Source organism: Euprymna scolopes, chromosome 19, assembly GCF_053919585.1.
Source record: "Euprymna scolopes isolate OS-2025 chromosome 19, ASM5391958v1, whole genome shotgun sequence".
Taxonomy (NCBI): Eukaryota; Metazoa; Mollusca; class Cephalopoda; order Sepiida; family Sepiolidae; genus Euprymna; species Euprymna scolopes.
The window spans coordinates 87992024-88015087 of NC_136500.1; the positions used below are offsets into that span (position 1 = coordinate 87992024).

Here is a 23064-nt window from a genome sequence, read left to right on the forward strand (position 1 = left end):
TAGACGTTGTCACGCCAGCGTTTGCCTAACCTTCCTCACTTTTGTTCTTCCTCTATCATTCCTTCTAGGCATATTTTAGATAATCCAGTTTAAAAACTTTTGATATGTCCGAAGAGATTTAGTATGTTGCTTTTGATTACTCGAGTGACTGGATATAACTCTGACCTTCACACCTTTCTTCAAACTGCCACAATTTCGACTGTAATGACCTCTTCCAGTTCAGGAATAGTCTTGGAATTGTTTTAATACTTTAAGATACCCACATAGATAAAAAAAAAAATAAATAAATAAAACAACAATAAACTTTGTGGTTAAAGACCGGAGAGTGTGGAACCCATTCAGGATCACATCTTTTACTGATAAGACGATCACGAAAGTGTCTCGACAGGCATTTCAATTAATCGGCCGGTACTTCTGCAGTTTACGGACTGTGTTGAAATAATAACATTATTGTTTAGAAATCCATTCTTAACATTGGGAGGGAGGGGTCTTTGTTAACTGTTCTGTACTTTCGCCTAACAATTTAGTAAGCATACGATACTGTAAAAATTGAATTAAAATTGAAAATCCTCTTTTTACAAAAATAGAACGGTCTGTAAACTGCAGAAGTACCAGTCATTTAAAATGTGAGAGGTTGCAACTTCATCAAATGATTGTCTGCAAAGGCCAATGCTGTCCATCAAATGCACTGCATGGATTATAGTATCAAAACATCTCAAGATAAAAAAAAAAAATGAGATTTGATCAGCTTATTTGTTACATTTAACTCGTGATTTCGTTACACGTAGCCCTAATTCTAAGCTTTTCACTTCTAATGAGAATTTTCCACTTTTTTCCTTAATCTAGCTTCATGTCAAATAATACCGTTTATTTAACCTTATTTTTACCCACCTATTCTTATTATATATGTTTAAATTTTTACTAAAAAAAATCTTTTTTTAGATTCCAATAGATGACAATGATTTCGAATGTGAGAAAATATCTGAGAGACTTATGGAAAATGGTGTCTGTGTCTCCTGGAAAACAATCAGAGGGTAAGAATCGTGAAGAAAACAAATGTTTTACTTTGTTTGTAACAAGTGATATAAAGATTTTGTTTTAATAATAAGCCACACCTTATCAAGGCTAAAAGTCACTTGAGGATAAGGGTTAATGAAATTGATGTTTTTGATGCCGCGGTATATCTTATCCTCCCTGAACCATACATACCACAGTGGCAAGTTAATCACTTTTATGTCAGCTATAGACCTGACAAGTTCATTTTGTATGAAGAGGTCCGTTCTGGGTCAAAATAAATTATAATGAGATTATAATAATAAAATTATAATGAGATTATAAATATAAAATTATAATAAGTTTGTGTTGGATTTTTTATTTTTACCCTTATATATATATAGTGCTCAAACCGCTTATTTATATTATATATATATATATATCGTTTTTTCTACATACTTCTTAATACTTTATAATTTAATAATCCTTTATTTTAATTCTTTATTTCTTCTTTGTATGGCCGATTTTTTATCTGCATTTTCTGCTTTATTCTTTAAACTTTCCTATCTATCTAATATATCAATCTACCCACACTTTCATATCTTGTATGTATATTTACTTATAGTTTACTATATGCATTTACTTACATTTTTCTTGCTTTTTCCTGAATTTGCAGATACCGGCCATCCTCTCCCCTTATTTTATTTTTTATTTATTTATTCATCGTTTATTTATTATTTATTTTCTATTTATTTATTTATTTATTTATTTTCCATTTAGTGTCTTCTAACAACTCTTGCTGACATTTTTTTAAGTGATGATCTGTACATTTCAGTTGACCTATATTATTTTGCCCTATATATTTTTTTCGCGCCTTTAACATTTCCTGTCTGGGTCATTTTGACATTTGTTTCGCTATTTTATATTTAACTCTATCACCATTTAATTTTTTTTCTCCTCTTTTTCTTCCCTGATCTTTCTTATTTATATTTATGTCTCGGCAGTAGAGTGAAAAGCATATCTTATTTTTCTTTTATTAATACTATTGGAATTTTTTCCTTTTTTCCTTTGTAAACATTTTTGTGAATTATTCCATGGATTTCTGCCTTTGGATTATTTTGGACCATCTTCCAATTACGGGATTTCCTTGGATTTTACTTGTGCAAATGGAAATTCAATTAACTTTCTTGAAGTTATATATTTGGATTTTACCGTCACTGGATTATTTATCTTCCACCAGACTATCGATTCACGTGTAATCACCTTTTTCTTCACCGTATTCCCTCCGCATCACTTTTTGTTATCAAGTAAGATCTTTGACTTACTTGTTGTTTCATCAAATACTTTTGCATGCAAAATCCGATCCCGCATTTTGCTAATTCCTACCCTCTGATGAGAAGGAAAGTATTTCTTTGAAACTCCGCGGATTAAGGACTGTCCACTTATCTAGTGTTTCCTTTTCAGATTAAATATGTTTTTAACTCATTTCAAAGTGTTTTTAACATGTTTTATTAACTGTTTGCTCATATATATATATATATATATATATATATATATATATATATATATATATATATATATATATATATATGCACATTGCCACTGAGATGTATAGGATTATTGTGAATCAGGAATCGTATTCATAGGGGCATCCTGAATGGGAAGTTTGGTAGAAAATGTTTGTTCACATTACATTTAAATTTATGCATGTTGGTACAGTCAGAGAAACGAAGAACAGAGAGAAAACTGCAAAGACTAGCAGTTTCAGGAAAAAAAGCTAATAGAGTAGAAAGCCTTCCAGCATCAATGAAGTTGGTCTGAGGGACCACCAAAGCAGCAAATTCTTTTAAGACCATTCCATCGAAGTATTTGTAAAACAAATACAAGGATGTCACATAAGATGCGTCCTAAAATGGAGTACTTTTGTCACATCTGGGAATGTGATGTTCAGGGCACTCTTTCTCACCATGACTGAGTACAAAATCGACTTCACAATCTAGTGAATTAAAATCTCTTTTGTGGTCTACAGCCTCTTTTCCACAGAAGATTCGTTATTAGCCTTTTTCTGCTCTATCCATGGAAAGGGTTCGATTTGTGGAATGAGGTCAAAATAATTGACAGGGATGCAAGATGGAGAATCAGACGGTTCAAAAAATCAGCACGTATGCTAAAAAAAGAAAAATTACTAAGTAGACCAAGCTAAGAAATTATTAGCATTTGAAAGCCTCTAATTGTATGAAAAACAAAAAATCGCACATCCTTAAAATTTCGGCAAAGGAAAGGGAGATAATCTCCTGTCGGTCTTTATTGAAGTTGCCTCCTCTTTGTCAGCCAATTTTTTTCACACAAGCAAAACTGCAGTCATAAAACAGATACCAATTCTAAGAATACGAAAATATCTACGGAGTCAGTAACTTTTCTCCTTTCTTTTCCAAGACAACAACCAACATGCTTTTCGTCTGCGGAACACATTATTACAGGAATTCTTTCCCTGTAGACTACAGCATGGTCGTCTTTGAATCAATGTCGTTAATACTTGTTATCATTTCCATGAATAATCAATCCTTGTTTATTTAATTTTTTTAAGTTTATTTAATTTTTTTAAGTTATTTAATTTTTTTAAGTTTATTTAATATTTTTAAACCTCTCTTCATCATTCAAATGACAATCCATCTATCTCCTTGTTGTCCTTGAATGGCTTAGAACCTTGATAAGCAGGGACTCATTAGTAAAAAGTTAGTTTTGGTATATTTGTAGATAAACACCCTCCACGGAATCCCCCCCCCCACCAAAAAATGATGACATTGTACTTTTTAGACGATTATGAGTAAACATCTTGAAAAACTTGATGGAAAGAAAGAAAAAAAACGATTACTTTAGAATTCAGAGTTGTGTATATAAATTTAACATAAAATGATGATCTGCTATTTACGAACTATTGTAGCTTTTTAGGACAATTAAGCAAATTTTTTACCACTGAAACTAACTTTGAGTGGTCAGGTCATAAAACTATATGTAATTACCTAAAACTTTAGACCCCACGACCACCACCACCGAAAAAAATGCACAGGATTTTGCATAGCAAAAAAGTTGGTTAACTGCGAGAGTGACACTAAAATGGAGGATCACTTTAATTCAAATTTATATGGGAAACAGATCCCTCATTCTAAATTAATTGGATGATTTGTGTGTGTGTGTGTGTGTGTGTGTGTGTGTGTGTGTGTGTGTGTGTGTGTGTGTGTGTGATTGTATGAAGGTGGGGGGGGGTTCTTTATCTTCTTTCGCCCAATTTTTCTAGGTTGTTCAAATGTAATCACCTAAAAATGTAGAATCCAATTTTTTTTGTGTGAGAAGTGTTTTATTGAAGGGTATTAATCTACAATATTACAATTTTATTATGATTTTTATTTTAACATCTAGCAGTTTATATTATTCCGCATTCAGGATCAAACCGTTTTCAGCCTGACCGACAGACCAAGCCTCCCATAGACAAGTGTGTGCGCATCGTCGACAAGTTTATGCGCGGACGAAACTTGTTGAAGTGTTATGAATTAATCAGCTGGAAATGAGAGGAATATCAAAGCGAAGCGTTTTTAAAAAGCATCTAAATTATTCATCTCAATCTGCAAAGTGACCTTAGCTTCAACTTTGATCTTTAATTCTAGTGAAACAAGTGTTTGCATTGGACACACATTTAAATGGTAATGCTGACCTCTATATAATGGAATCTTCTCAACCAGGGTAATACAATCAATCACATGATCTGCGTGAGTATTAGGGAATAGGTGGCAAAGATGAAAGTGTGAACAGCGATTCTTATTATTCCGCATGACAAACCAACGAAAATATTATTTAAAATTAAAGTATGACAGACCAACGAAAATATTATTTAAAATTTAAGCCTGACAGACCAACGAAATATCATTTAATATTTTAGCCTGATAGACCAACGAAAATGTTATTTCAAAGTTAAGCATTACAGACCAACGAAAATGCTTTTGTTCAAACTTAAACGTGACCAAACAACAAAAATTCTTTAAAATAAAATTATGTACAGAAATGTACACAAGACATGAAGCTAAAAAGCTAAAAAAAAAAAAGTAAAAAGCTAAAACAAGTTTTAAAAAATAAATAAAAAGCTAAAAAAAAAAGTAAAAAGCTAAAAAAAAGTTTAAAAAATAAATAAAAAGCTAAAAAAAGTAAAAAGCTTAAAAAGTTTAAAGAATAAATAAAAAGCTAAAAAAAGTAAAAAGCTATAAAAAATAAAATAAATAAATAAAAAGCTAAAAAAAAGTAAAAAGCTAAAAAAGTTTTAAAAAATTAATAAACAGCTAAAAAAAATACCACTTCAAAGTTAAAAACTAGCCAACGATAAATGTTATATGGATAGATTCCAATCCAAAAGACAGCAATTCTTTCCCCATTGTCACAAACATCATGTAATGTGAGGACTAATGGACAAAATAAAGAAGCAAGAGTTACGGCTGCGGAAAGTTAACTTAAGGTCCACTAAAACTTAAGAATAACCGACGAAAATGCTATTTCAACCTAACAAAGCAACAAAAATGATTTCTGAAGATTTCTGAAGATTTGTGAAAGATTCTCTGGGCAACACTGAGCAGCCTGCTAATATATATATATATATATATATATATATATATATATATATATATATATATATATATATATATATAGTGTTATAATGGAATAATTCCAGGAGGAAATCCGGGTATGAGAGCTCAATGTGGTAAACAGAGCAATAACATAAAAATATAACACGGAAATTACATAATTGTTGATGCAATAATTTATTTCAACCTTATGGTACTTTCAAGCATCTAAGCTAGACAATTACATTTTTGATATTTTTTTATATTATATATATATATATATATATATATATATATATATATATATATATATATATATATATATATAGAGAGAGAGAGAGAGAGAGAGAGAGAGAGAGAGAGAGAGGGGGGGTCAATTAAAATGTGTTTTTAGATCAACAAAAATATTTTTTCAAACATAAAGGTGACATACTAATGAAAAATTCAGCTTTACTCAACAAAGACATGCTATTTAAAACTTAAACTTGACAGACCAATAAAAATGCTTTGAAAAATTAAGCATCAACGATATGCAAAAATAAACTTGATCATGACAAACTGATAGACATTTTATTTACAACTTAAGCATTACAGAAAAATAAAATGCTATTTTAAACCTAAGCATTACGGATCAGAGAAAATCTTATTTCAAACATAAGCATGATACGCCAAGAAAAATGCTTTTAAAAACTTAAGTTATTTCAAATTAAGTATTAGAGACCAACGAAACTATTATTTTGACATGAAATACCAACAAAAGTGCTATTTGAAATTAAAGCATGACAGACCAACTTACATGGTCTTGTATACAAATGTTTAGACTGAAGTTAAATTAGATACATTTACTCAATTTCGGGACAAGATTACAGTGTAGTATCTGTTCTGATGCTACATTTCATCTTTTCTGTCCTCGGTTAGTGGAGGAAAAATCCTTCATGACTGGATCTACCTCTGCCCTCGTGGGGAGGACAGAAATAGGAACCGCTTCTAACATAATGTGGGGTGCTGTACAGCTTTCATTGTGAACAACCGTCCGGTTTTACACTGTTGACAGAAAAAGCCCGATCGTCTCTCTGAAGTAGATGGTGACGTGGCAATCACAAGAATGTTGATCTTTTCTTCTTTCCTTTCTTTACTGCTGGAATAATGAAAACAATTTAAAAGAACAACAAATAACTCCAATATTTTGCTCTAGGTTTTGGATTTACTTCTGACAAGAATTTAGAGTAAGTACATAAAAATGAACCGTATCGTCCCAAAGCTGGATGATATTCTTCAACCTTCACAGGGATTCCACTTCATTGACATTGGTGAGGTGGCGGCAATTTCTTTTTCCTGTGTCCTTGTAGACATCTTCTTCTTCTTCTTCTTCTTCTTCTTCTTCTTCTTCTTCTTCTTCTTCTTCTTCTTCTTCTTCTATGGAATATGAGCATCGTTTTGACTTTACAAACGCTACCTTAGCTAAAATCATACAAAAACAAATCTATGCTGCGATTAATCATTTCACCTCTCATAACCAACTCAACAAATACAATTAAATAAAGAATGGGCGTCTACTATGTTCGCCCCCCCCTTCTAAAGCTATGATCAGTAAAACAATACATAGCTACCTTTTTTTCTTTAGCTAATTACGACATCTACGTGTGTGTATGTATATATATATATATATATATATATATATATATATATATATATATATATATAGAGAGAGAGAGAGAGAGAGAGAGAGGAACAAACCGAGTTATGTGTTCATCAACGTTTCGTCTTTATTTCGAGACTTCCTCGAAATAAAAACAAAACGTTGATGAACACATAACTCGGTTTGTTCCTTTTTAATTCTCTATTTCATCGGAAATACTATTTCCATTATTCTCATCATATATATATATATATATATATATATATATATATATATATATATATATATATATGTATTCCTGTCTCTCTTTTATTCACAATGACGTCATGGATAATGTCATATCACTGTGTATAAATAAATACATATAGATATGCTATGTCGACCTACATGACGTCATAGAATCTGACGAAAAACATGACGGTATACATGACACCTAAGTGATGACGTCATGTATGTGGGGAAAAATGAACGATTCTCTGGGCAACACTGGGTAGCCTGCTAGTATATATATATATATATATATATATATATATATATATATATATATATATATATATATATATATATATATATATATATAAAAAGGTATATATCCATTATAATATCCAAATCTTTTCCAATAACAAGCTCAGTGAAGTTATGTTTCCGGCTTCAGGACACATATACTGGTTGGATGCATCTCAATGGCCAAAGGAAATGATCAGTTCACTATCATAATAATTATGATTATGGACTTATGCTTTCCTTAGCATTCAGTTCAAGTGTCCTCATGATTGCTCGCACAAAATATTTTAAATAATACATTATTATTTGAAGAGATTTTAGGCAATTGAAGATATTTCTTTTCTTTTTTTTTTTTTTTTTTTTGCTAACGATACGTTCTACAACTTTAATGTGATTCTTTATCATGCTAAGACTTGCACTTGGCGATAAAATAGTCTGCATCCTTAATTATTAACCAGTTCTTTGGTACAAAAGAACGCGTGCGATAATTACAGCTTTTTGGGGTGTGAGGTGGGTATATAAAGAATAATAACACTTTTCTTTTTTTGCATTTAAATTTTAAATTAGCCAATTAGAAGTCTCCAAAATTATTCTCTGGGCAACGTCAGCCATTATTATTATTTATTATTTATTTTTTTTGTTTTTTAATAGGAAAGTAAACCTTCAGCCATTTTTTTAAATAGGAGATTAAAACGACAGCCCTTGTTTTTATCAGAATTCTCCAAAATTATTCTCTGGACAAGTCAACCATTATTTTTCATTTATATAATAGGAGATTAAAACGTCGGATATGTTATATTTGTTTCTGAATTTTTGAGATGAGAATTGATTATTCGTATTTTTGTTCTCATTTTGAGTGTGATTTTCACAACGTTTCAGTCAATGTAACCAACGGCCTTCTTTGGATGTATCTTGTCGAGAATCTTTCTGTTGAACTCAGGAATCTTTCTGCCGAACTCGAGAATCTGGATTAAACAAAGGATTCCATACAAAATTGTGTGCAGATCCCCGAGTTCGACAGAAAGATTCCCGAGTTCGACATAAAGACTCCCAAGTAGATTCCTGAGTTCTACAAAATATGCCTGAAGAATATCGGAGGTAACATCAACGGAAACGTTGTGAAAATGACATCCAAGATGAGAACAATAGTTTGAAAAATCCAAATAGCCTAACATGTTGTTTACTCTTGTGGCTCTTCCAAGTTTGGTGTTATTCGTGAGTTGATTATTCACATTTTTTTGATTATTTGAACAGAAGATTCTGTGAACCAAAGAGCGTCAAATAACTAATGCAAATTTCAGAAGAAATGGGATGAAATGCCGAAAGAGAAAAATCCTTTTGTAGGCTGAAGTAACGAATTATAAAACTATTGGGGGTACATAGTTCTTTGCTTCTTTAAGAGGATTACAACTCCTCCAAGAAGAGCATTGGGTAATAGCGGATAAATATTCAAATAGTATGCAATTGTATGCAGCTTGCCATGTGACAGTAGAATGCAATATGCAGTAACAGCGAATGTAGAGTTGTGTCTCATTATTCTCGTAGTAGTAGTTGGATGTAAAGATTTTTCTGTTTCTCTCTTTCTTCATAAAAATCAGTATCGATTATTCTGCTCATGAACCCCTATTTTAGTATAGTTTCATCAAATAATACTAGCATTACACAGTATAGAATATTGTACTTCTTTTCCACTCGTGTAGAATATTGTACTTCGTTTCCACTCGTCCCTGTAGAGGGAAAGGGAAGAAGATCTTTTAAGTATGTTTACTTCATTCTGCGGACAAAAGCCAAGATTACTTTTGTCTTTTCGACACATACTTCCTTTATTACATTACTAGCATTTCAACCCGGCGTTGCCCAGGTGTTTGGAGGTGTATGTTGAGAAAAAAAAGCGGTCAATTTTGTTAACTTTGACCCCTATTATGACCCTTAACATTTATTGTTTTGGGCTCAAATCCAGTTATTAAGTTAGATCCATGTCCAAGGAACCTATATCTAAAATTTCAAGTGTTTAGACCCCAAATTGTCGGAGGAGTTTGGTAGAGTTCTCAAAGGTCAAATCGTTGAACTTTGACCCCTTAACAGCCAAATTTCTGGCCGAAAACTAATCACAAAGATTTTCCCAAATCTCACTACCCTGTATATCAAATTTTGAGTCTGTAGATTGAAAATTGACAGAGTTATTTCGTAGGAAAATGTACACAGACACACAGACACGTTCACTTTTATAGATATATAGACTTCCTGTTCATGATGTCACCACTTACCCCCTCACCATGTTAACTCACTTTGTTAACTTTATTATTTATCTTACACTTAATCTTGCTACAACTGTAACAATAATTTACTTGGTCGATTGTGTTTAAGAAAATTTGTTCTTACATAATACTAGTGGTGCGGGGGGGGGCGTAAAATACACTTAAATATGATATTTTAATTTGCCCAAATTTCGTATCTATTACTATAGAGTCGTGATCTCAAAAGTAAAAGAAAAAGTATTTAAGTGCCACCGAAATCGAACCTGTAGCTTTCAAAGCTGGTGACGTTACCACTGTACCAACGTGACATGCATATAAAGTGATTAAAAATCAAAAAATTAAAAATAAACTAACATGAAAATACAAAATGTTTAACGATTTTTTTCAATTTTTACCCATTTTTAACTCCTTAAAAACAATTTTAGCCGGTTAAAAACTCATAAAAGAATGGCCCGTAAAAAATCCAATCATTTGAGGCCCACTAGCACCGCTCTGCGACTTTTAGTTTCGGAGGAGATAGAGTTTGAAAATATGGAGACAGACCGACAGGCAGACATAAAAACATACATCCTTTTATATATTAGATTTCTTTTAAGAAGTAGAGATTGAGTGAAAGCTGAAAGTTGCAACAAGAATTGTGCAACTAAAGTCTCACATCCTCTTGAGAGATTGCAGTAAATGTATATAAAACACTATCAATAATTTCCCCCACATTTTTATCTGTGCCTAAACCTAAACGTAGATTCCATAAACAAAGCTTCTTTCTTAGAACTGCACCCCTGTTGAACTCTCTTCTGTTTGCTTGCTTTCCAGCTGACTACAATATGGTCGTCTTCAAGTCCAACGTAAACAAGTTCTTGATAAGCTGTTCCCCTTAAGTAATCCAATTTACCAAATTTACACTACTAACGCTTGTTATATTGTCCCATTGACTTCTCTACACTCTTTGACCCTTATCCTCGAGTGGCCTCTGGACCTTGATAAGTGGTGACTTCTTTGTAGTAAAAAAAAAAAAAATATCAAAAGACGTCATTCATTCAGAGCTAGATGTAGGATATTTAGACGTTTGCGTATTTTTATGTAATAGAGTGCGGACACATGTATGGCCATTGTATGCAAATGACCGAGCATGGTACGAGATGACATCATGGCAAAAAAAAAAAAAAAAAGGAAAAAGAGTATAAAAAGAAGCATGTGTGCGCAGACTGGGAATCACGTCAGAGAAGAAGGTAGTATTCAAAAGCTATCCGAGGATCATGTCAGAGATAGACGTGTTACATGTGGTGGCCGAGGGCGAGAGGAAAAGACGGTAAATAAATATATGTCAATAAATGCCGGTTGTTTCACCAAGGAAAAAAGGTTAGGAGACCAGTGTTCAATCTTTGGTCAAGTCACACCAGGCAAAAAGAAATGGTACTTTATGCTTGCTTGTTAAACACTCATCGTTACGTGATGATGATCAAGTGTACTTAGAACAATCCAGGGAAAGGAATGGCACTACATTTTAATGTAGTAGCCAATGAAAAGAGAGCCTTTGGGTCGCCTTCGACTATGGCCAATTCATTTATTTATTTACTTGCATAAATTTAAAAGTTTTAAACAGCTGAATTAAGTCGCTTTGAATTTGGATTAAAGTTTATAGTTTAAAGGCTGCCGTGGAGTATCATAGTTCTCTTTTTCGTCTTATTTAATTCATACTATTGTGTTGTGGTGTTTGTACATATCGGGAACGACATATAACAGACGATGACAATTTTTTTTTTGGGGGGGGGGCTTCATATTTATTAATAGTAGAAGAGATATAGATGTGAAAGAGATGTAGTAATAGACAGTTCTTTTCACAGAGAGAAGATTCATTATTTATGAGAGGATACCGTTAACACTTTGGAAAAGTGTTTCATATTACATTCATTTGCAAGACGAATCACAAAAACACATTACCTTTCAGGTTGAATTAATGACGAACGAAGACAAAGGCTTACTTATTACTAGGGCCAACAACTCTTTATCTGAGAGTACATCTTTCAAACTCCTTGGCCTAACGTTCACAGGAAACATGAGTTGGAACAATTACATTGAAGGCATCGCCAGGGCCGCTGCAAGAAAGGTGGGCTCTCTCTACCGTGCTAGACAACTACTAACACCCGAAAGTATCCTGTACCTCTAGAAGGCCACCATTCGCCCATGTATGGAGTATTGCTGTCACATCTGGGCTGGTGCATCTGCTACTAGTCTCTCGCTTCTTGACAAGGTTCAAAAGAGAGTCGCAAATCTGATAGGCCCTGAACTGGCATCTAAGCTTCAGCCACTGTCCCATCGACGAAATGTTGCATCCCTCTGCCTTTTCTACAAGTATTTTAGTGATGAATGCTCTGATGAACTGCAATCACTTGTGCCCCCACGACGTGAGCACCCTCGACAAACCCGACAGGCTGCTAAATCCCACCCCCACACTGTAGAGATCCCTAGATGTAAAAGATCTTTTTACTCCAATAGTTTCTTCCCTAGAACCGTTAGACTCTGGAATTCCATTCTAGGTCCCTGCTTCCCTAACAGTACTGACGTGCAGAAGTTCAAGTGTAACTTGAACCGACATCTTGCTGCCCAAATCCCTACATAGTACCCCAGTAGTTGTTGCTCCTGATAGTAGCCCCCTACACCAAAGTGGCAATTTGCCTTGTTTGGGGTGAAAATGTAATAAAAAAAAAAATCTAATAAAAAAAAAACTAGGGCTATGACAAGAGAATATTCTTATCATTGTTTTGACTCAAGTATATATCCGACACAGATACAGTTAATCAACCGAGAACCACATCACTCTATATAAAAGCATATAAGATATCAAGGGATACACACTCGAGAAAATGAAAAGAATATGCTGTTGTCCTAGCACTACTTATTACATGATGATATTTATTATTCCAGCTGAATGAGATGATCAGGGGATTCGATTGCTTTGTAGAATTACATTGTCTTGCCTCCCTTTCTGGTTTGCTTCCAAAAAGGGTTTGGCTAACTCACTCTTCCGACTCTAACTGTCAACTCAACTCCCCTCAGAGTTGTCTCTTCTGACTGACTCCTAACTTCTGAATATATTGTAATCTATCTTTCTTTGTGACGTCAGAATGTGTTCAGACACGTGAACATTTTTTCACGTGAGTTTTACATATTACATATGTCTCCAACATTTTTTGGCAACACAAAGAAAATTCCTAATTTAATTTCCATTGTCCTAACTCTTCCTGACTTCTAGTTGTATCGTTATTCTGACACAATGGACAATGCTCCACGTTCCTAGGATTGCATCTAAATTGCAATATGTATTCTTTTCAACTCTTGAATACTGGGTTCGATTCTAGCCTTTCCTTTAATAAATATTATTTTCAATCTTATTTACTTTGTTTCTTTGATTACCAAAATCTGTTCCCTTCCATATACAACAATATTAGTTAATAAAACTATACTAAATATTATTATGATGTTGCTAGTCTCAGTCTTTACTAAAAATACTATTATGGCATGTGTTCCTAAGAATTATCTGATCTATTCACTGCTTGCTCGTTTGACCTGTTGGTCTAGAGGTCTCCATCAATTCGTTGTTTTAATACCTCATTATTATACCACTTCCTATTCTTAATAGCTTTTTCCAAGGACTGCAAGGTTGTGGAACTCTGTTCCTACTCACTGTTTTCCTTCTACCTACAGCCTTGATCTTTTCAAAATCAAGGTCAATAGGCATCTCCTGTCTTTGCAATAATCATCTTTGTTCTTGTTAGCCCCTTACATCAAGTGGCTTCATGCCTTGTCTCGAGCGATTTCCATAAAAAAAATCAAACTCATTGTGTTTAGTTATTCCACAACAGAACAACTACTGACCTTGTGGCTAACTTTGCCCTCATGCAAATAAATAAATGAATCGACCACAGTCGAGGGCGACCCAAAGGCTCTCTTTTTATGGGCTATAAGGCAATTAAATAGAGAACTGTTAGCGAAAGTACTTGAAATAAAAACAATGGATTTAATGATCTGAAAAAAAAAATGTTCTCAAGCTAATCTTCTTTGTACACTTGTAAGACACTGGTTGTGCATTACTTCAAGCAAGGTTCATGAGCGAACTAATCAACACTGATTTTCATGAAGAAAGAGAAAGACAGACAATGTCTACACCCATATCAAAGAATTTATTAAGCAATTATATTCCGTTAGATGTTCTCTTTCTGTTGTTAAGAAAAATTGTTTGATCATTCTATCGTTCCAGAAAGTATCTGACTCAATACACAATCCTTTACCTGTATACTTGTTAAGATGGAGTACTGTACTGCTGTTACACCTGGTGAAGTACTGCTCAGAGTACACTTTCCTGCCTTGACAGAATATAAAATGCGGTTCAGAGGTGGGAGCATCAGTTTCTTAGGTTTCTCTGTTTTCCTGGGCAACGCTAAGACACGAGTCCTACTAGTAATTACAAAACAAAAAATTGGTTGATTTTAGTACATGAGTTTTGTTAGGAGATCAACTTCCAAGTAAGAAAGAGCATTGTTAGGAAAGTCTCTAATAAAAAAACTCATCAGATTTATAATTTTAATGCCATTGCCTTAATTCCATATGCACTACTCTACTTATAGAAGAGCCTGATTTGTCATAAGACGTAGTACTGTTGACATATCTGGAGAGATTTTCTTTTCAGAACACATTTTCTTCCCATGAGTGAGCACAAAACCAGTGTTATAAATTTTTTTATGGAAATTGACCCAGCCACTTTGTTATGTTGTGGGGGTAGTGTTCATATATAAATGTCATGTTATTGTGTGTTGCATTACTAAATGTTTATTGTGAGGTTCTTCGCTATCTGAACCCTAAGTTATCGTGTTGCAGTCTATTTACACTCCGTGATCATCTGTTGTGTATGTGCGTGTCAAACATAACATAAACACATACATGTATTTCGACGTGCCTCATCAACTTTTCAACTACATCGTTGGTCTTTTGGTTCACCTGCAAATTCATATGTTCTTGGATGGAAGCTAGAACCTGTTTGAACGAATGCATTTCACTCCAAGACGATGGTTGGTTTTATATAGTTTTTATTCACTTTCCAGGTGTCAATTGCAGAAGAATGGAAAGTGAATATATTTGCTTGGTTGGTTGATTCTAGCCTCCAATTTTGAGACACGTCAGCTCCCTTCCAAGAGGCGGAGAAACAACTGTTAACCCATCCGCTCTTCTCAACGTCCAAATTCCAACTTGACTCTATGTCCAGCCAACGTGAACATGTGACAACAAAACACGTCCTTCCTGTTAGCTATTTTTAGAGCTTCCAGTGCAACTTGTTCATTTTACACCTCAATATGTTTTGACAACTTTTATCAAAACATAGCTTCACATCTCATCTCTTGTTTACCTCGCCAGTTAGAGAGATGACTAGATCGAGATAGATAGATCGAGATAGATACACATAGATATATAGATAGATCAACAGACAGATAAATAAATAATTTCTCGTGTTCCAACTTGATGTAAAGAGATAGCAAAAACTAAAGATAATTATCATAAAGGCAGGCTTTAATTGACCTTAATTTTGATGACCCTTTTTTCTTGAAGGTCAGTTATCCTTGGGTTCCTAAAATGATGATATGAAGAGCATCATGGGTAAAAACTCGGTTCATTTTGCTGAAAATGGTTTTATAGTTTAAAAAAAAAATGTTTTTCTGTTTGTTTTTTTGTTTTTTATGGAAATCGTCCAAAACACTAGATGTAAGGAGCTAACAAAAACGAAAGATGATTATCGCAAAGGCAGGAAATGTCTATTGAATTATAGACATGAGGAAAACAGTCAGCAGGAAGAGAGTTCCACAAGCCTGCAGCGCTTAGAAAGAAGCTACTGGAATAGGAAGCTGTATCATGATGAGGTATCAAAGCAGCGAATTAATGAAGACCACTATACCACCGAGTCAAACGAGCTGGAACAAAGGAAGCAATGAACACATCAGATAATTCTGAAGAACACATGCCATAATAATATTTAAAAAAAAAAAAAGGTTAATAGCAAAGACTGAGACTAGCGAGATCACATCTCTGTCTGAGAGAGATGTTGCAGAAAGGATGCTGGGGGTCAATCAAATTAAAGATGGGTTTCTACATGTTATCAAGAATACTCAAATGGGACAGAGATTCATCAGCTCAAATATGATAACAGTATGGTCTGATAGTAGATTTGCAGATTAGGAGATAGTACTTAGTGACAGATGCAACCAAATTTACGAGAAGCAATAAGAGCAATGTTTTGAATATACTCAATGTCTCTGTTCAGTCTCGAAAGACAAGACTCCTGTAAGGACAGCTGCACATGTAATTGTAAGGCAACGGTTGTGCTATCCCAACCACACTTCTCTTGGAATCTATTTGAATCCAGTCGCAAGAAGTCCAAGACGACTGGAAACAATGCCAAGATAAGCAGAGAGCACGTACAGCACCTGAAAATTCCAAATGGTTACCCATTTAGTACTGACCAGGTTCAAGGTTGCTCAACTTTGGTGATTCAGCAGGAACCGGCGTGTCAACGGGATTATGCCGTATCGAATATATGAACTTCAAGAAATATTTAATGAGAAAGAATGACCAAGAAGTTTCAGAGTCGATTTCTTTTCAAGATAATCTCTTCTCTTTTCCTTTCTGTGGCAATAAGATTAAAATTATAAATCTGATGAAAGTCTTTTATTAGAGACTTTCCTAAATTGTCAAATTCTAACAATGCTCTTTATCTACTCTATTGCTATTTCCGGTGTACGACTTTCTTTTAAGGGTTCAGAATAATCTTCCGTGACATTTCAATGGACCCAACACGTTTTAGATGCAAGTCTCACAAATGAAATAGAGGAAAGGAAAAGGAAAGAAATTCGATTCACTTTTTCTTTCTTTTTTATTCTTGCTATTTCCAACCACGCATTGCATCTGGTTTTAAACAGTTCATTTCTTCTATCTCGTCACCCACGTGTCACTCACGGTTATTTTCCGGTCATCTCTCGAGCACCTGCTTCTCTGTTCTTCTCTGGCTGCGTGTGACTTTTCATCTCTGCTGTGACGTTGACCACGTGTCTCAAACACATGCTTTTCCGAACCCCGCTTCTCTATTCACGTGTGTCCTTTCGTCTCTACTGTGACGTTACATTATACAGCCGGCTTGGTCATTTGCATATATTAACTGTAATATGCTGCTGCTAACAGTGCTCTGTTACAGTAGGTGTTCAACTTAGCTCCAATCTTTAGTATCCCTCAGTAGAAAGCATTCACAGCAATAACTCGTCTAGCTATCACCACTACAAAGAACTTTCCATTCTTCCTCTGTATATCTAAATCCAAGCAGAACTTCCATGAACAGTGTTTCTTTTCAAGAACTTATGCTAGGATCAGCTTATAAAGAAAAAAATAGTTACTTCTCTTGGACTGACAAAGGGAGTGATCGCCATTTGAGTTCGGCCATGACACTTTGAAGATGAAAACACACACAGCTCCCAACGAGAGATTTATCATTGTTACACATCGAGAGGTTCCACGATTATAATCTCATTCGTAAGTTGTTGAATAAATTTGTTAAACCTCCCTCTTCGTTTTCACATCATTTTTACATGGCTATTTGACAGACAACACACAATTTAAAATCCGGAACAATTTCCTATCTTTGGACCACAATATCAAGTGGCTGCTTCCTTGCTGCCTATAAAATAGTCGTCTTCAAGTTTGATTTTAACAAGTACATGTTCAGCTGTCTTCTTACGTAATCAAATTTCAACTCATTGCTTCTAATCCTCTCCTAGTATTGGTCATTGACAATCTTATGAACCCTTATCCACGAGTGGCTTTTTGCCTTGGTAATTGAGGCTCGTCAGTATCAAAAAGAAGAGATACAAGTTGATTTTCTTGACTCGTTATCAGTTACAATGATTTGAAGTTTATGTAATGTTCCTTTCTTATTCAGGGGCCTCCATCCTCCCAGCGGTCGATCTCTTCACTACGAAATAGCAGACACAGGCTTGACTCCCCCCTCTGAGTACGTATCATTATCCAATGTATATTTTCAGGCACTGACATTTAACCAATTTAAGCATACTCTTCACCGAAACAGTAACACATACATATATATCCCATATGACAATACAAGTTTAGAAATGTCTAATCAAAACTGACCCATGCACACACACAAGCACATGCATATATATGCGTGTTTGTGCATGTATATATATATATATATATATATATATATATATATATATATATATATATATATATATATATATATATAAAAATTACAATAAGTTTACCAAGGTAATCAAAATGGTAAACTTAAAATATATTATAAATATTAAAGAGTTAATATTTACAAGTAAAGTAATTTCAACCAGATGTAAAAGCTCAATAAAACCGAAACGGAAATAGAGCTTATAATATGAACAAATGATTAATAAAACATGTTAAAAGACATCTTGAAAAAGAGTTAAAAATATATTTAATTTTAAAAAAGGAAGCACAAGATAAGTGGATAGTCCTTAATCCGCGGAGTTTCGAAGAAATACTCTCCTTCTCATCAGAGGGCAGGAATTAGCAAAATGCGGGATCAGATTTTGCATATAAAAGTATTTAATGAAACTACAAGTAAGTCACAGATCTTACTTGGTTAATAAAAAGGGTGAGGTAAGGGGAATAGGAGGTAAAAGAAAAATGATAAAAAGATTTCACATGAATGGATAGTCCGGTGAAGGGTAAAAAATCCAAGAATGGTAAAATCCAAAACGGTCGAATTAAAAATTTCCAATCCAATGGGTAAATTCCAAATCGTCCAAAATAATCCAAAAGGCAGAGTTCCTTGGAAAAAATCGCAAATGGAATGATTTCCAAATCATTAAAAGAAAAAGCACTGGAGAAAATATTTAAAACACGTCTGTCAAGGCTGGAGGAACCAAGTAAATTAAGGTTTAAAAAAAAAAAAAAAAAAAAAAAATGAAAAGCGGTGAAAGTTTAAATTTGAAAAGCAAGGTCAAACTGACCCAGACAAAAAGCGCGAAAGTTAGCGTTAATAATTAGGTCAACTTAGACATGCACGTGAAATTTCAAACCACACTTCTTTCAATAACCAAAATTCAAATAATAACCAGGGAACTTCTCTAACTACACTGGTTAAAAAGCTTAACTCTGCCAATACCCACTTTTCAATTAAATGGACCATCCTAAAAAAGTTAAGTCTTACACTCGAGGATCTAAGTCTCGTCACCTCTGTACATCTGAAGCTATAACTATTATAACCTCCCCTCAAAGTAGTAATACAATAAACTCTAAAAACGAACTGATCTCCTATTGCAAACATATGTCCAAGTTTGAATATGGTAAATTTGAAATTACATAGCTATTAATTTAACACTTCAAATATATATCTTTTCCCATAATTTTTTTTTTTTATCTTACCTTCTAAGCTTTTTATATTTTTAATTTTATTTGTTTTTCTTTATTTCTTTGGCCGGTTTTCCATCTGCTGTCTCCGTTTTATGGTATAAGTATACCTATTAATTAAATATATACATCAACCTACTTGTTCATATATATATATATATATATATATATATATATATATATATATATATATATATATATATATATATATATATTAGTGATGGGACGATTCCAATATTTTTCCTGATTCCAATACAATTCCGTACTAAATTCCCAGTTCCGATCCAATTACGTATTCCGATTCTTTATAAATCTCTCAATATTTAAATATATAATTGTTTTTCTGCGATTACCGTGAAAACACGTGTTACATGAGCAAATATTTTCCTAAATGTAAAAATCTATTTGTGGGGGATGATCTATCGATTTTAGCTTGTTTAAAATTAATAAATATTTATCATTTTATCATTATTATCAGCAGTGGAAGATTTAGCTTTAAACAAAATCAAATAAAAAAGACAAAAGAATCGTCTTGGCATCGGAAAATCGGTACAAATTTTTCCCATACCAATTCCGATATCTTCAAATATTCCGATTTTTCTGAGTTCCAAATTATCATCCCAACATCCAATATATATATATATATATATATATATATATATATATATATATATATATATATATATATATAAACAAACTTTGTTCAAGACAACAGACAGCTTCCATTTAATTAGACATTTTTAATTTTAAAAAATTTTCTGATGATCTTTTTTAGTGTGTAGATCGAAAGAATTAATATAAGTTCCACGTGTTGTTCGAAGTTGGCCGCGGTGGTGCTTTTCGTCTTTTCAAGAAGACATCATCAGGAAGGATTTGTGAATATTATTTGCGAGTAAGGCTGGTAGGTATATTTTATAGTAGCAGTGGTGAATGCATGCGAACGATGTGAATGCCCAGATCTAATTACACGGAAGCTCTCTGTAATATTTAACAACGTTTGTTTAAATGAAAGAAAGCTAAATACCCACACCACACACAATATATATATATATATATATATATATATATATATATATATATATATATATATATATATAAAATATATAGGCTAGAAGGACTCGTGTACTGGCGTTGCTTAGTGGAAATTTTTTATTACTTTTTATTATCAGAATTCTGAATATAATGGAACGTGGACCGATAATACAATGCGTGTTATAACATTTTGGAATATCTAATAAATTTGTCACTGAAAATTGTTTGCAATAACAGGTATCTTTATTATAAAAATAATTTGTGTTTTTTCATAATATGTGTGTGTGTGTGTGTGTGTGTGTGTGTGTGTGTGTGTGTGTGTGTGTGTGTTTGGTCACGAATAGTTGAAAATGGTTGACTATTTTAAAAAACTGATTACATATAATCATAGACGATGTATCGAGACACAGGAATTGGGTATGTTTGATCTGGTAGAATGGTGGTTCATTAAAATTGAGGGGTCTGCGTTTGCGCCTGGTTCACAAAGTATGGAAATAAACAATTTAAAAATTTAAAAAAAAAACGTTTACAAGTGTTTTTGATATAGATGTACAAAATAATACTTTGATAAGTATGTTTTAACTTAAATAGGGATGGTATAATAAAATTGCGGGATCTGCGTTCGCGCCTGGCCTCGAATGGAAATAGGCACAAACTTTAATAAAGACTTTTTCATATCTATCTGCGTAAGTATACTTTGATAATTATGTTTCAGTTTGAAGATATATGGTATAATAAAATTATGGGGTGTTCGTTCGCACCTGACCTCCATAGAATGGAAATATGTCACAAAGTTTAACAAGGTTTTTTAATATAGATCCACAGAATATTGTGATAAGTGTTTCAGTGTGAACAGGTGTGGTATAATAAATTATGGGATTTATCTATTTTATTTTTACTTTCATCATATTTTGGTTTGGTTTTGATACCCCCGAATTCGAAGCTATCTCTTTACAACCCTTCCTTTTCATAACCTATCATACTTTCATAAATCAGAGTCCATTTTATCATTTAATAAATAATTTCTTAACATTTCTTGGTTTTCAAATATTTTCAATTTTATATTCCGATATATTTTATTTATTCATTTATTTTTGTTTTGGAAAATTTAAATGCTACCATGCGGGTATACACACATTTTTTTTTTCTCTTTCCAAAAATCAAGTCTCATTGTTTCAACACTAGTCACAGATCAATTGGTTTTCTAAAACGTGGATTCCATGAACAAAGCTTCTTTCTTAGAACTGCACGCCCGTGGAACTCTGTTCCGTCTGCCTGCTTCCCACCGGACTACAACTTGGATATCTTCAAGTCCAACGTTAACAAATTCCTAATGAACTGCCCCTTTAAGTAAACACTTCATCAAATCTCCACACTAACGTAATGTACTTGCAATAACCCTTATCCCTGAGTGGCTTCCGGGCCTTGATAAGTGGTGATCACTGTGTAAAAAAAAAAAAAAGTAAAAACTGATTAAAAGAAATTAATATTTTATCTTCACCAAGTATTGGAACAAAAATTGTGATTCTAATATTTTAGGAGAATAGAAAGCAGATCTTGGGTTTATTCTCAGCAGCCTCGTAATTCTCACTTCTTTTATTTTTCCTTTAGTTCTCACATTCCATGAGCAATTTTTATGACAAGGGAGGAAAGAATTGCTGATTTCTAGATCGGAACCTGTCCACCTAACAGTCATCGTTGGATAGTTGTTGATGTAGAAGTGGTAATTTTATCTCCTTACATCAAGTGGATTCATGCCTTGTCTGGAGTGATTTTCGTTAATAAAAATTTGTAACATATCTGTCATTCACCCAGTGTGAAAATATGTAATATTCTGGGTGACATATTTTCTAAAATTTCTAAAAATCAAAAAAGGTGCATTTTGTTAAATATCTTTTAATATTATGTTTGGTCATTTACCTATATAAGGATGCAACTAGCAATATTTTTATTTATTTGCTTTGAAAAATAAATAATAAATAACTAAAATAAAGAGAAAAAATTTTGTGTTAGCGGTTTTGCATTTTTGTTTTTAGTTTAATTTGATGGGAGGTGAAAATTCACTGGAAAAGCCATTTGAAAAAAAAACAAAAAAAAACAATATATTGAATTTATTATCAAGAAAAAAAATGTGTGATTTAAAAATGGGCCGAAACAATTGTATGAATAAAAATGATTTTCTTTCTTTTTTTTTTCTTTTTTTTTAAAAATAAAATCCGATTTTATTTTATTTTTTAGTTTATTAAGCCATCCCAAGAACTGGTTTCCAAAAGAATACAAGGAACTTCAACAAGCTACAAAAAATCTTGGTAAAAATCTGCAAAACACAACCTTTGACTTGCTTTATTGCTAGTTTTATCATCAATACTATTTTTTTTGCTTTTTACAAAGGAGTCATATCAAGGCCAGGAGACCATTCGAGGATAAGGGTTAATGAGTGTAAAGTAGTCAGTATTGTGGGAAAATGTCATAGTAATCGTTAGCAGTGGGAATTGGGTGAATTGAATTACTTAAGGTGATAGCTCATCAAGAACTTAGTATTAGTATTATTACGAGTTTGTCATTATTAACGCTATTAGTACTAATG

The 23064-nt window shown here is 33.1% G+C and overlaps 1 protein-coding gene across 1 annotated transcript in view; it reads left to right on the forward strand.

Annotated features, from left to right (window-relative positions):
* LOC145240168 (uncharacterized) overlaps positions 1–23064 on the forward strand; it is a 98194-nt gene that overhangs the window by 70475 nt on the left and 4655 nt on the right. The window contains exons 6-8 of the mRNA XM_080103757.1: positions 943–1034; positions 17980–18051; positions 22716–22786. Coding sequence (XP_079959883.1) covers positions 943–1034; positions 17980–18051; positions 22716–22786 — 235 coding nt within the window. The remainder of the gene's footprint in view (positions 1–942; positions 1035–17979; positions 18052–22715; positions 22787–23064) is intronic.